Source organism: Cardiocondyla obscurior, linkage group LG02, assembly GCF_019399895.1.
Source record: "Cardiocondyla obscurior isolate alpha-2009 linkage group LG02, Cobs3.1, whole genome shotgun sequence".
Classification (NCBI taxonomy): Eukaryota; Metazoa; Arthropoda; class Insecta; order Hymenoptera; family Formicidae; genus Cardiocondyla; species Cardiocondyla obscurior.
In genome coordinates, this window is record NC_091865.1 from 1,918,777 (window position 1) to 1,934,737 (window position 15,961).

General features: G+C 40.5%; 1 protein-coding gene across 1 annotated transcript in view; it reads right to left on the bottom strand.

Annotated features, from left to right (window-relative positions):
- Meltrin (meltrin) overlaps nt 1-15,961 on the bottom strand; it is a 63,539-nt gene that overhangs the window by 10,903 nt on the left and 36,675 nt on the right. Inside the window, exons 2-5 of the mRNA XM_070671529.1 lie at nt 14,624-14,709; nt 4,382-4,537; nt 689-878; nt 116-183 (exon numbers count right to left, since the gene is read on the bottom strand). Coding sequence (XP_070527630.1) covers nt 116-183; nt 689-878; nt 4,382-4,537; nt 14,624-14,709 — 500 coding nt within the window. The remainder of the gene's footprint in view (nt 1-115; nt 184-688; nt 879-4,381; nt 4,538-14,623; nt 14,710-15,961) is intronic.

Consider the following 15,961-nt stretch of genomic DNA (forward strand, 5'->3'; position numbering starts at 1 on the left):
ACCGAGACCCCCGCGTTCTTTGAAGTCGTATAATTTCGCGAGGAAGCAGTTTGCGCGAACTTCTTTTTCCCCTTTTTCTTTTCCTTTTGCTACTCCGCTGTTGTTCTATACATACCCTAGAGAACTTTTTAATCTCGTGATGATCACGAGGGAGAACGTCGTGCGGCGACGTGCCTTCGTAACCTGTAACCGAGGAAAAACGTCAAACAGGGATGTGAGCGTCGGCGGCAAGATTCTCGGTAGAACCGAGGAGAGGACAAAGAGTCTTCGTGGTCGGGGCCTTGCTCTCACATTCGTTAAGACCGTTAAGGAGAGACCAGTCTTCTCGAGGCGAGTCTTTGAGCCTGCGTGGGGCATTGCCACCGAGAAGGATAGAAGGCTCGTACTCGCCACGGAGACTCTTCTAAAGGTGTTAAAGATCGCATTTCTGAGAGCCAATATCTTGTGAATGCTTTTTGAAAGGACCCGTGGACAATTGTTTGAAAAATATGCAAATATATGCGTCTTCTCTTCTGCTGTTTTATACCCGTTCTTATAATAAAATGTAATATAATTTTTACCAAAAAAAATATTTAAAAAAAACCAAATAAATAAAAAAATAAAATAAAATAAAATAAAAAATTAATTAATAAATATAAAAAAGTAGATACGACAGTAACGGGAGATGGTTTAATTGGGAGATACTTACCACAAGTATTATTGGCAATAAGATCGCTGTGCTTGTAAAAGTAATGCGCGGAATCCAAGCTCTCATCTTCCGGATGGATGTGATGAAGATTCTCACCATCGAAGATGACACCGCGCAATCCTTTGCAAGTGGATAACGCCACCCACGAGTCAGGAACATCTCGAACGCTACCTTGGTAATGACAGAGTTCCTGCAAGATTCACGGGATTCATGAATGCTATTCACGTAAAATAAATGGTATCAAGTAATAAAAAAAAAAAAAAAAAAAAGAATAAAAAAATAAGAAAATAAAAAGTTCTTTAAATATTTAAAACTTGTCGACACTTATGAAATGTGTATCGTCGCAATTCGCGGGCTTATCTCAACTTCTCAGATGCATCGAGACCGCACATTGCCTCGGTACAAATATAGTTGTCCCAGATTCTGGGCGTGAACACGCTGCTGGCGAACCTCGGCGATTTTTCACGTTCCTTTTTCCGCCGTGAAGAAAACGAGGGAGGAGACCCGTTACCTCGGAGAGCAAGCACGTTACTCTCACGAAAGGAATTGCTCCAACAAAGAAGCACGATCTCGCAAGCGCGGAGGGTATCGGGATCCTCTTTTGAAACGAGGTGCTTTCTCCGTTACGAGAGCCATCGATCGTGGTCCATTATCCGATTGCCGCATAGGAAGGTGTATACGGCGACGTGACGGGTGAGATTGAATTAACGGGAGAACGTCTCGGTATCGTTAAGTCGTCGCGCATCGATTGTTTAATATTTTAATGCAACCGCGACTCTTTATTTCCCACGATTTTTATTTATGACGCAGCTCGTCCGTATCTTCGTTAGAAAAAAAAAAAGAAATTTTTTTTATTATAATGCAGCCCTTTAAAAACGCCGCGGCGAAACTTCAATCTCAAATACTTTTCCGGGGTATTTGTTTCTTCAAGAGTTTTTTTCACGACTTTGGATTTTCATGTCGCGACGTAAAATTCTCGCATATAATATCTTCTGCGCGGATTTACGCGTTCAATTTACGTAAGGAATCCATCGTCGTTCGTCCAAGGATATAATCACTGAACCCCGCTGATATATGACGGACGGATAAAGCGTACGACTTGATTCATTGTCGGATAAGAGAAAAATTTCGCGAAAGCGTAACGTGCCCCCATGGAAAGCGCGTTACGAGGCGTGTCGGTGGAATATGAAATTTTGTATTCGCCTACGGTAAGCTTATCCTCGCTTCTATTAAATGTAATATCGCGTGTGCGCCGCATTGGGGATTATGTAGATTTATATCACGAGAGCCGTGCGAAAGAAAAATACATTTCGTAACAGCCGTGCTCTTATTACCGGGACGTAAATTTTCGAATCGCGTTGAGAATATAAAAGGACCCAATGTGTCTTCGTAATAACGAACCTCTCTTTTCTATCTAATCGCATTTCTGAAGCAATTTTCACACCAGCTTTCATCGAAGGCAAAAATACGAGACGTCTATTACGTTCGCGAAAATGTAGTTATGCCGCGTAAAAAAAAAAAAAAGATACTCAATTTTATGTTTACCACGTGCATGCAATGTTTGTCATTTAAATATTGACATGCACAATCACTATAGTGTCATAGATTTTTATTAAATTTTAAATATATACGTATTTTCTCACTTGTATGTGTTCACATACGTTCTATACTTTACGCATAGAAAAAAGAAAAAAAAAGAAACATTTATATAACGGAAGTTAATATTACTGGTAACTTCCAGCTTATTTCACATCCGTATTTTCTCTTTTAACGAGCTCAAAATTGGTTCATCCGCGCGGATAAACTGTATTTATACCGTGAAGAACGGAGAGGTGCGGGCAACGGAAGGCAGAGTCGTTAACTGGAGCTACCAATTAATTAAATACAATTGTGCAAAACAATAAGTGCGACTAGGCGCAATGAACTTTGACAGTTGGCGGTGAGTTTTACGTTTTCGGTTTGATTTTTATTCTACACTTTGTTCTACATTTAAGTAACCTTTTTGCGTTTGCCAGCGACCTATACAGGCATAGTAAAAAAATATCACGATCAAGAAACAGCAGCCGGTCTTTCTTATTTATCATTATATATATTTTTTTTTAATTAAAATTAAATTAACTATTTTTAAATCAAAGCGTCTAATCATACATTTACTTAAATAAAAGTCATTAATTAATTTCAAAATAAATTTAACGTTGATTTAAATTAAAACCATGAGTGACGGCAATAGTACTCGCTCAGTCAGTGTCGGCTTTGTCATCGCGTTTACATGCAAAACTCGCCGCTTTCACCGGGACGATGTAATCAAGTAATTTTTAACAACGCTCGTAATTAAAGAAACATCTCGGAAACACTTTCACAATATCCGTAGACCGTGGAGAAATTTGATTGTAGCCGATTCAGCACGGGAAAAATTCGATAAAACCAGGTCTCTCTCCATCGATACACGTCGACTAACTTAATACCGGAGTATTTAACGTGCTCGGCGTTTTATTTTCCCTCCTTCGTAACGTCTTTACTACCCGTTTCACAAGCAGCTAAGTAAAATCGATTATCCGCGGAATTTTACGGAACAGCAAAATTAAATGTTTGGCAGGATACATAATCCAAGGCGGTCCACGCATTTTGCACGGCACGCTCGGCAAACGCGTTGCTGACCGCTCGACGTATTCTGGGTGTTCCACGGGCTTCTCCTTCCCTTTTATCTTTATCCTCTCGTCCTTCCTGCCCCGTCTCTTCCGTCGCGGCGTGTGAATTATAAAACGGAAACCTCTCGACCGTCGCTCTTGCACGGTTTTAACGTAACGGAGCTATACACGCCCGTCGTACGTCCCGGGCCAACGCGCCGCCACACATTTGCGTGTGTTTCTAACGAGACGTGTTCTATTAAATATGCAAACGGCTGACGTAGTGAGTCACCTCGATCGATTACGGTCGAGCCGCGCATTATACCTGGACGAGGCCTACCTGTCTTTCTCGTCCGCGCGATGACGACGAGCTGATATGACGAGACGGCGCAGACACCCGCGGGGATTTTTAATTTTCGTGGGACCGGAAGCACGAATCGGGCTTGGAATAAGATTAACTTTCTCGGAAACAGAATTGCCGGGCTATCCAAAAGAATGTGTCTTCATTTGTAACGGAGATTGGTTTTTTTAATATTTTTTTTTTAAATCACAATACTCTACTTTTCTTTGCCTATGATTCTCTCTCTTAACCTGACGGAATAAAACGCTGTCTCTCTAAAATATTTCCTAAAATTTCAAAAAAGTATTTTATCTAAAAGAAAAAGAAAAGAACCAAAAAAGAAAAGCGCGATAAAAAAATGTCAAACCCGAAAACGGTTTATCGCTATTCGATATCTGCGTCGGGAGAAAAAAAAATTGACGATTAATCCCTTTCCTCGCGAGGAGCAAACGGTCCATATGCGCGATCGTAAATTTTACTTCGCACATCATACGGTTAAGCGGCAATAATGCTGTTCATTGTGCACCACTCGACACGTGACGAGTCGCGAGTGAATGGCCGAGCACGAGTTTAAGTTGAATGGAACACTCGACGCCTTCCTTGATCGGTGCCAGGGCGCGATAGAATTACGCTCTCGCATTCGATATCGATTAGCGCAAACGTTGTTTGCGGAAAAGCGGTCAGCGCGCGAAAGGATGCGAATACAAGACGCCCAAGTGTACTTACGACTTTCGACGGGGTGTGCACTTTGTACGTGCCGCGATGCTGGTGGAGTTGCCGATAGCCGACCGGAATTAAATCGGTGTTCAGCCGAAGGTCGAGAACACGCTCGACGCCGTCCACATTGAAACCCACCGTCAGCACGTCCGCATGCTCGACCTCCTGAAAAATAGAGAAAACGTAGATCTTAAATTTCGATATGCGGCTGGAATGATTTCTTCTCGCTCGCGACAGCCGCGAGCGAAATAAAGAAGCGCCGTTATCACACCGGGGAACGTATTAATTTCCTCGATCATAATGACGATAGCAAACAACGGCGTGGAAAAGTAAAATTATTTTTACTTTTTATGAAATACATGAAGACACATATAGAAAAGTATCGCAAACTGCAATTAAAAAATTTTCCCATTAATTTTTCTAAATAAAATGCTTACTTGTAAAATTTTTTCTCGATTACAAGCATGTACATTGGCGCTAACATTTATTTAATCCCAATTTCAATCTTGAATTAGCAGTCCCCGATAAAAATACATTACGTTCAAGTTAATCCTCCTTACGGGGCGACAGTTTTTCTTATCTGAGAAACAACTTGGCGTATCGTTACAACTTGCGCACGGGTATAACATGGATGATTCTTTCTTATCGAACACACCGAAATGCCCGATTGCGCACCTGTTGCATTAATAGAGGTAAGACTGTGCTTAGACCTGAGAAAAGAAATTTTCTCTCGCGAAAATTGAGGTCACGGGGAATCGTCGTATCAAGCTGCAATTAATTTTATGCCCGAACGCTTGCCTCCTCCGGCTGCGATACCAAATAACTTAACATCCAACAATCCAAGAATATTGTTTAAGTGATAAACTCCGAAATACTCGGAATATCGACGAGAATTCCAAACAAGCCGTATTTGTCACGCAGCGAATACTAAGCGAACGAATATAAGACGCTCGGATATAATTTTTGGAGCTATTATACATCCACAAAAAAAAAAAAAAATTACTAGTCTTTCTAAAAAAAGGAACGTAATATAATATTTTATTATTAGAGATAAGATTATTTAATTGAAGTTACGTTTCACTTTTGAACCTCGGCATAAACGAAAATCGTGCAACAATCTTGTGTACCTTTTTGCGCGAGAATTGCGAGATAACGCGTAGCTTTGTTCAACAATAGTTTCATTTAGCTCAGAAAATAACGCCTTCGCTTAGCTCGAATAACAATTTCAAAAGCTTAACGCAGAAATACAATTTTCACGCTAGATTCTTCGCCGGTGTGATTTCTACGCCAAGTTAATCGCGGCAAGCTGCGCGAATTTAAATTCGCGATTACGAGAGCGTAATCAATTATTAGTAAAGCCACGCCGGATTGCGTTTGTCGTTTAACGGTTAATTCGCTAAACGCCGACTGCGGTAATACTATCGAGCGCGATAGAATAGCTGGCGTTATTAGATCGTGATTCCGAGGCGGTAACCGCCTCGGCTTGGAAATTCATAAACTCTCAGAATTGTGGCGCGCTCGCCTCTCTTTTGAGCGCGGCCGTACGCGTGCCGAGCGAACGGAAATGAATTTGCGAATTCTCGTTTGTACCGGAGCCCAACGGCGCTGGATGTTTAATTCATGGGGATTGTCCCAGCCAGGATATACTTTTCCAACGAGCGTTTCGCGCACGCGAAACTGGATACTGCCTTGCCAGTGGATGCTGCACCGAGACCGACGCTGGAGCTAGCTGTCGGCTCAAAAGGCGACCCGTTAAGTCTTCTTCCGCGATTACAGTCCGAATTGCAATTTAAATTATAAATGAATATCTCTAATCGGGAATGCAATTATCAAGTTTGTCGTTTCAAGCAAAATCGCTTTCGAGCGCTTACGCGAGGTCCGTACGCGAGATGCGATATTTGTCGGGCTACATTTTATCTCGCCTTCTATCCGCGATTTACGCCGAGAGGAATGTAAAAGAAGCTTTTAAATTGAACCGTCTTTCGTCGCGTGCAAAGACGAAACAACGCGACGGACGCTCGACACTCTTAATTAGCCTAAGTGCCCGGCTTGGACTGAAACAGTGGCAGTAATTACTCGTGTAACGTAACGTGAAATTGGAGAGATACTTTTTCAACGGTTTAGGTGGACGGACCCCTCCTTGTACCATGAATTATTGATTCTTTCTTGTGCCTGCTTCGATATCAAACACGACCCTGTCCAAGCATAGCGCTGTTCGAGCTTCAATCGTGTGCGAATAAAAAAAGTATTCTATACCTGCAATTGTCCGAAGCCTTTTAAATAATTCAACATTGCAATAAATATTTCCAATAAATATTGCAATAAATCAATTATCACGAAGAACAAACTAAAGCTGTTTTTACATTGCAAATAGACACGGTTGTCGAGATAGTTTAAATAAAATAGATTTTTTCTTTTTTTTTTAATCGCGTTTATTTCATTTCCGTAACGGAAAGAATGATAAAAATGAATTGATAATTGCTCGCGAAGTATAATAGGAAAAGTACCAGATGCGCGTTAAAACATCAGTTTTAATTTAGTAAATGCGTCGCACGCAAATATACATGACGTCGAGCTCTTACCGAATAAATTGCCATTATTTCAAAATGCATGCGCGTAATCAGACGTAACGCCTGGTAAAATGTGAATTTTAATCCCCGCGGCTCCACGCAACATTGAAACTTTCGGGGCTATACACCATGAAACGCGCGCCCGGTAATTTTCAGAAAGACATTAACCGAAGTACTCCCGATGCGATATCCGCCAGGCGGCTTACTCCCTCGGTGACAAATGGCACGGTAACGATATTTCTTCGGGAAGCCAAGACCCGCAACGATACGACGGTGTAATACTGTGGCACGATACAGAGCCGACAGCGCACTCCTTTGAAATCCTTTCAGCGTGGTGTATATCATTGTCCAGCGACAGTTAGCAATCTATACTTGGCTCGCGGCCATCGCGGAGACCGTTTTTGATATCATACCGTCTCTGGCTGCTGCACAGCGGCATGACCCGCATTCGTCTTCCGTCGATATCGAGAAACAAATATACTGCTGGGTCAGGGCTACCGAGTATTTCCGCAGGGAGTACCTCCGCAGATGTATATATATATTATATATACTCGGCGAAATTTTTTTAATTCAAATTTAATTTTTCCTCGACATATCGTTTCTCCAAGTAAATTTCCCCCATCCCGATACTCGCGAACTGATAACGATTCTTTCTTAGACACGTGAATTTAACGGTGCGTAAAAATGTTTAAATAAAATACAGGAGGAAAAGGAGGGGGTGGGAAATATTGCGATACGTTAAAACAACAGGAAACTCGACAGGCGAAGTTATTCACTACGACGCCGTTGAATCGGAGGCGATTAAGGAAAACTCGAGGTGCTGCTAAGGTAAATGCGAAAAAGCTTGGCGGATACTTTTTGTTCTCGGCTCTGTTGGCGCATCCCAAACAATTTGCCGAGTGAACTAACTGCATTAACTGGTTGCCGGGTTACGAATTAAGCAGCCGGCGATCGTTTTAACTTTTCCACAACCGGTTGGGGAAAGTCCTGGGGGTGCCTTCACTCGTCGACGGGAAAGATTCGCCTCGCGCGCGCGCAGGGGAGGAGGGAGGGATTTGTCTTTTTAATCTGGTAACTAGATCCGAGGTAATCCAACGAGGGGAAAAAGGTGTCACGGTAGGGATCGTAGGGAAAACAGGGCGTCCGTTAAAACGAGAGAAAGAGAGGAGAGAAGAGTTCCTTTCTAGTTAAAACTCGGCCGACGTGATCCTTACGTTCCATTGTGCGTCCTCGTAAACCACCCTCGGAGTTTCCGGCTCCGTTTCTACCACGCCCTTCGGAAACCCGAAGAAAAGAAAAGCTTGGCGGTGACGCTCATCTTTTCTTTTTTTTTTTTTTCAGGAAGATTCCGGCGCCACGTAACAATGCCCGCCCGCAGAAAAATGAAGTGAGAGAGATTCTCGTAGAAATAGAAACGCTTTCAAGAATGTTTTGATTAAATGTGGAGCTCGCGTGAATTACTCCGACAGGGCAATTGCCGTGTATTTCAGTTTTCATTAAACATTTAATAATTTGTTTTTGCACGGCTTTGAGCAAAATATACAAATTCGTGCGTTTTTTTTATAGAGGATACAAAAATCCGCACCTGCGGATACAATTTAAGTGGTATACCGCGGCTTTGCGATTTTATAATAATTACGGCGCGGTTTAATCGCGCGGTTATTTGCCTCGTGGAATATAAATTATCGCACGATGCGTGCCTGCGGTAATAGCTTAGTTGCATATCGTCGATATTGCATGCCGAATTAATGTCGCGCGGCGTAAATTCGTTTGTCCGTGTGTTTTAACGTAATAAAAAAGAAAAAAAAAGTTATTTTGACTTTGCCAATAATTTTATTGCGCACGAGGTTTAATAAAATTTTTAAGTACCATTTTCCATATTATTCATCGTCGTTTTGTCACATAAATTGCAATCAATGAAAGGATGAATGATCCACTAAATCTGCATCGTAAATGGAAACAAGAAAGCCTCTATGTATCTGCCTTTTCATTTTTATCTTTACATTAATACGGGCAATAACGATGAAGATATCTGTATGGTATCGTAGCTGAACTCTGACTTTTGCCAACAATTTTATCATATTGGCAAACATCGCCTAAGCTGTAAATCAACATTTTATTTCGTACAGTTAAAAAGTCAAATACGTGCAAAGCAAATATGCGTGAAGTTTTGCAAAGAAAAAAAAATGTTTTGATAATAAAGAGCAACGAGAGAGAAAAAAAAAAAGAGAGAGAGAAAGCGTACATTCGCGTTCTGCACGCACGGCTGCGTTGAATGAAAGTGGACGCGTTAATTGATGACACCGATTCACGAATCCGACGATTCCGGCGCAAAATGCGGGCTTGGCCTGCTACCTTCCCCAGATTTTTTTTTTTTCGCTTTCGAAAAGCTGAAATATCTGTTATTTGCCGAGAAAAATGTTTCTGCCACTCGCACAACGCTAGGTTTTATATAGCTAGATATTTTTTTTTCTTTTTTTTTTTTCTGTGAAACAAAATTGCTCTCGATTATTTGTACGATCGTTTCAACAATTTTGGATCGGTTTTTATTGAATGAATCCAGCTCTTTGAACACGTGTTTCTAGTTATGTGTGGAAAAGCACGTGTCTTGTACGCGCGCTATTTTTGGTTTCGCACGACTAGGAGTTAGGCGAAGTGTCGGCGGCGACGATCGGGAAATCGTACGTTCCGCACGCGTGCTGCATACGCATGAGATGAAGAAACGCGTGCATTGCCATATTCATTCTCACGACTACGTCAAGGTTACGGCAATTCTGTGTTTTCTTTGTGTGAATTCCTCGTGAATTCTCCTCTCTCTTTCTCCCTCGCCAACAGTATATTTTAACATGCGTTGAGGAACGCATAACAAATCTCGCGGGTATTTTTTACGAGCTATTTATGCCACACAAGGGGAGAATTGTAACGTGAGAATTTATCGCACAACTTTTATGTAAAATTTGTTACAATTCCACTACGAAATATGAGTGCGGGTATATACTTTTAAGGTAAATAATTGTTAAGCAGACTAAAAAGACGGAGCAATTTATTTCCCGAAAGAGTCGCGTATTAATTCAACTTTTAACATCTTGCTGCCTTTGAAGTAAGTTATCACGCGAAATATTTTATGGTTTTTTTTTTTATTTCTTTTTTATTTTTTATTTAAAATTCCTTAACATCCGCGCTTTAATATCTCTCTGCTATAAAACATTATAAATATAGATGGGAGTTCTTAAATATTATTTTCTTTTTTGAATACCTTTATTCTCGTGTGCCGCGATATAGCGTCGTCTTTATCAAACGTTTGATAGTCAGCGAGCAGGAGCTTTAAAAGGAAGTGGACGGGTAATTTTCGATATACGTCGAAAGCGTTGTTTCGACATACAGCTCACGGCCCAGTGAACTAGAACTTTCCGCATTTTCTAGTCTCCTCCAGATTACATTTACTGTGCCACTGCAAGTGGACGGCGCGCACAATACTACCACTTACAAGCGGATTCGTCGTAGTTACTTTGCGAAATGGAAGAAATCTTTAATCTCTGGTCGTCCTAGACGAACGTTGAGAGCTCGCGAATAGAGGAAGTCTCGTTTCCGCAGTTTGCTGCCGCTGGCAGATGTGAACAAAGAACTTGTCGTCTGTATGATTACCGCAATCTAACGGGGAAATTTATATTATGCACTGCGGCCGACGCAGTTCCGCTTTCAACGATATTATTTGAAGCGTTAATTTATAGATAGAAAAATATATCGTTTATTTGCCAGCTGCTTGAAAGCCAAATGACGGGCAATAATGTAAATTGAATATGTAAAAATAAATTTAATTATAAAATTACTACGATTAATATAAATGAAGCGGGATGCAATTATTACATTATTATAGCAACGATAATTTTACAATATGTTAAACAAAATCATTAAGCATGCTTATTTGTCTATACCGATTACGGAATTTAATAAATATTAACATCAAAATTTGTAACCACAGTGATGCATTTGTATAAATATGTAATTATAATTTTAGTGTTATACCAAAATTAAGAAAAGTTAGAAGAGACCTTTTTCTTTTATTTTTTGAATAATAAATTTTTAAAAGACAATAACTGGAAAATCGAAGCGAAAACTTGTTATTACATCGAACACTAGAGAACCCGGAAGATTGTACGAGTGGATTAACTTGCAGGAGCACGTTAATTAAACATTAATTTCAATAACAATAACAAGCGAAACTTGATATTCGTGGAAGTAAACTCAACCTCGTTTCAGGTAAGCTAAGAATGTATAATTTTCTAATTAAATAAGACCTGATCTAATTAAGCACAAGATAATACTGTTATGTTCAAAGAGAGAGAGAGATAGAGAGAAGGAACTCTCGCTCCACATTAAGAATTTACCGATCGATAGCATCAACGTTTAAAACATTCCATCATTCTGTTGTGAATCTCGTTTATTATTTATTATTCAATTATTTTACAGAATCACAGAAGTTAGAAACAGATGCACCTGTAACATCGCTCGCTGATACCTAAACCCCCATTTATTCACATGATCGCTGTACTTGCGGAAGTACTTTATCTCTCCTTTGTAAACTTCGAGCGCCGAAACCCGATGTAAAGCGCGAGCTGCACGTAAGAGGAGATTCACTCCTTTCAACCCCTTTTCGTCGTACCTTTTATCAGTCAGGAATAACCGCGCAAGGACGGCTTAAAGCCGTAACGCGCGGCAAAGCCAAGCGGAAACTCCATCGAGAATTTATTGACCGGTATTAACGTTTACTCACTCCCGCGACTTCCACGCGTATATTAGCCGTTTAATTACCTAATTGCCTTTCCTCCTTGGTCACCGCGCGCCACAGGTTTCGACAGATGATATCGCCTGTAGCCGATTATACTGCGGTTCGGCGAAATCGAACGTATCTCGAGAGTACGAGAGGTTAAATCCCCGAGATGTGCCCCGAAGTTATGCTTGAACTAATAATTATCGAAGCAATTAGAAACTTACAGGGCCCCGGAGTCGCTGCAGCGATTACGATACCGCGAGAAGCGAATGAAGAGAAATAATTCTAATAACGAGCTGGAAATGAAGCTAGATGTCTAAAAGTTTTCCGTCGCGTGTTAACCTACTGCGCGTTTTGACCTTTGTCAACGCGAGCTCGGCTACCGTTGGGTCCGCCGGCCGCCGCCGCGGTCAGCTGTGAGCACGTGCGCGTGTTTACGTCGGCCGGCAACCATTGCGCTGCAACTCCACGTGGCGGACCGCGCGCGGGCCCGGAGGTCAACGGCCGCGGCAGCCGAACGGCGTGTTGGCCTAGGACGGTACACGCGGCGAAAAAAGTTCGATAACTAGCTTTTCTAGTTCGTTACTAGTCAAGAATAATTGTCTTGCACCTGCGGCACTCGAGAATGCGATAGTCAAAGTTTATTTCGTAATTCTAGAATTCGAAATACTAGCGTGAGTAAAAATTTTCAGATTTAAAGGAAAAAATAAAAAAAGAGAAAAAAAGCTGGGAAAAGCGAGGAAAGTAACCGTATTTTCCTGGTTATCCATACGCGTAAAAACTTCGTCAAATTAAAATAAAATTACTATAGTAACAGTTTTCTTTTTTTTTAAATACGTTGCATTTTTCTTCGGACATTTTATTTTCGCGAAATTTTAAAACATATTACAACATTTTTTGAATTAAGATTGAAATTTTTTCCAGATTCCAAAATTTTCTATTGTTTTAAATTTAAATAATAATCTCAACTTTTATTACTTTATTTAAGGGTCAGTACGTATTACTCGGTTCTTTTCATATTTCTTTTTTATTTTTACGCTAGAACGTTTCCGCGATATTATTGCACTGTGTGCGGAATGATATGTACCGGTGGAATTACACTGGATAGGGGCCAATAAAACGAATTGTTCACGATATTCGACTGTGCCACATAAGAATGCTCCGCTTGAAGCGCAGGCTATGCTCGCATGATATTCCCGTCGCGACATTATTCGTTGCACAATTCAAAGATCAAACTATTAAATATTATTATAATATAAATAAATACATCTACGTGCATAAGTATATACGTAACATTATAATATATATATATATGTATAACGACAGATAAAATTCTGTTGTTTCGTTTTTTTTTTTATCGATTTATAGAATTTCGAGGGATGCGAATTATTGCGAGTACGTTCCTTACATATCGCGCGTGTAAAATGACGTACGTGCAGGTCCATTGTGGCACCCGCCAAATAACAGATTCAAGAGAGACAACACCGAGACGCGTGTACACTCGATGTAAATTCCGTTGTTGTTCCCGTAAGTGTGCACTTCTGCCTGCCATCCTCTGTTACGTGGTACGTTACCCCAGAAAGAGGCGAAGATGGGATAAAAGTACCGAGAATGCGCTGTATTCAAAACAGCTTTCACAGAAATGAAACGTTACTTTATATCTTCCTCGACGTTACGTGCTTTTCCGGTACACGGAAATGTTATTGCATAGTCGGCTAAAAGATGTTCTTATTTTCTCTAACTCCACCACATAGTGCTGGCTACTCACGATATATATAATATTTTTTCAGCAATATTTTTGAATCCACTATCTATCCATCGCTTTCATCTGGTATTGATACGAAATATTAATAGAAAACTTTGCCGGATATTTTTCAGTCTAAAATAAATGCAGTAAAATATTAATAAATATCTTTAGCTACTTCTAATATCGCAATATCAAAACTAACTGAGTAAACAGACGAAAAATTAAAAATAAGCTCCCCGACGAGAATCTGGCAAAGGAAAATACCAAAATGTATATTTTTCAAAGAAAGCAGCTTCTCCGGTACATTTCTCCCCTGACGAGTTTTTCGAAATTTGCCACTGGCAAAACGTCGGCCAAACTTTTCTCTTTCTCTCTCTTTCCCTATTTCGCTCCCTTTATCCGCGGCGCCGACGGTACGGCGAGCCATCGGCGGGTTTTGTATTCGTTGCATGCCGCGACATTTGCATTGAAATTGTTGCACCCGTCGCCGATGCGCGTTTCGCATCGTAATCCGGCCGAGTAAATGGCGAACGCCGCGTGCAGCCGCGCAAAAGCTCGCGAAAAAAAAAAAGAAGAAAAAAAGCTATTTGGCGATCGCGAATGATAGCGAACAATGCGCTATGCCGAAGGTCACAGCTCGCGGGCGTTAGCCTTTGCCAAGTGCCCGGAATATCCGATGTGCTTGGTAATCGAAGCGGGTGCGAAAATTGTATTTTCACGTAGGTATCGATGTAACAGGGTGGAGATAAAGCGCATCACATTACAAACATTCCCGCGGGATAGTACCAGCGAATGAGCGATCAAAATGTTCCCCCGCGTGATTTTCAATTAACTTAATTTGTAAGAAAAACGGAAAATCTCTCCGCGAGAGAGGCATTCGTTATATTCACGAAATTTATATGACAGTATCATGGATAAAAATTTTTGTACGAACAACGCTATTCGTGTTTTATGGGTCAAGTGTTATGTGACATGTCAGAGACGAGTGAAAGAGAGACTATTCATCAAATTCCTAAATATACATACAAAGCTTTATTTTTTTTTTAATAATGATATCGCGATTAGAGTTAAACAATATTAAAAAAAAAATTTACAATAAAGCTCGTATACGTTATTTTATAAAATTTAAAGAATTATTTATAAAAAAAAGTAGCTGTACTCACGTTGGTTGACGAGATTTGCCTTTTCGTTCTGCCATGATACACCCGCGGTCGCACCAATGTGTGTCTGCTAAAATCTGAGGACGGACCTGTAACAAATAACAAAAAATTGAATTAGTTAAAGCGTTTCAAACGTTAAAAAAATTCGAAGACGCGATGTTAACTTTTGCTAGTTACTTTCTTTCCCAATAAAATAATTTTTTTTTTTTTTCTACGCGCAATATTAAAGGTACTTCGTGATTTTACTTCGTACTAAATCCAGTACCTAACTTTATAAGTCAAGTGACTCTTGCAGAACTACTCAAGTGTTAACAAGCGTCAGGCTACGTTGGGGGAAAGAAAAAAAAGGGCGCATAGGAGTCTACGTCGTAATACATAGTTTTACAAAGCTTTCTACGAAGCTGCCGCATTAATGAATATACTTGGTGAACGTTGGTATATCGATCGAGGTGCTGATGGTCTTGCATATATTTTTTTTTTTTTTTATACATGGGACAGCACCACTTTCCACCTCTATGCGTTCGATTACATGGAAATTAAGCAACGCGCCAAAAAAGAGCTTACGAGAAGCGCATGCAAAAAAGTGTGTCGCATGCAATATTTAACGTTTCACCGAAGGACCGCGTCAAAAATTATTCAACGGCCGCCAATAAGTAATTATCTGACTACTGACGAAGCGTTTTAACGTCCATTAAGCTGGCGTCTCTCATTATCGATAAACGAATTTTTCACTGTCACGAAATTTTGCACCGCGAGCAAAAATATTCAATTTTCCGCTAGAAAAAATTGCTCTAAATTCATCACGGTGTGCGTGACGCGAAATATTTCAATGTAAAAGTTGTAAAACAAATTTTTCTTTTTTTTTTTTTTGTAAGTTTAATCATTTTTACTAACAGTTAACTGTATTAATACTACAAAAATTCATAACCGTGGGCTATGCTACTGCTGTTTAATTAAAATAAACAACGTTATACGTGAAATTAAACATTTTTTTTCGATCGTCGATAAATTCGAGAGGCGAAATATTTCTCGATGGCGAAGTCAATCAAGCGCGACATGGTATTCCCAAAAATCGGGGAGGGTCTACGCAAATGGAGCAGCGTTTTGCGCTGAATCGAACATTGCGATCAACAACGGCGTAGCGAAGCTACTATTCCCGCTGGAGCATTCGCGGTTACATCGCGGGAAACTGCTTCTGTTTGTTACATGAACGTCAACCCTCTCTGGCACATTGTAGCGGCAATGTAATTACATCGACGAAAGTCCTTGACATCGCCACGAGTCACAACGAGTAAATTCAGCATCTCCCGGCCTGGTCTCTATTCTCGCGAACTCGGCTAA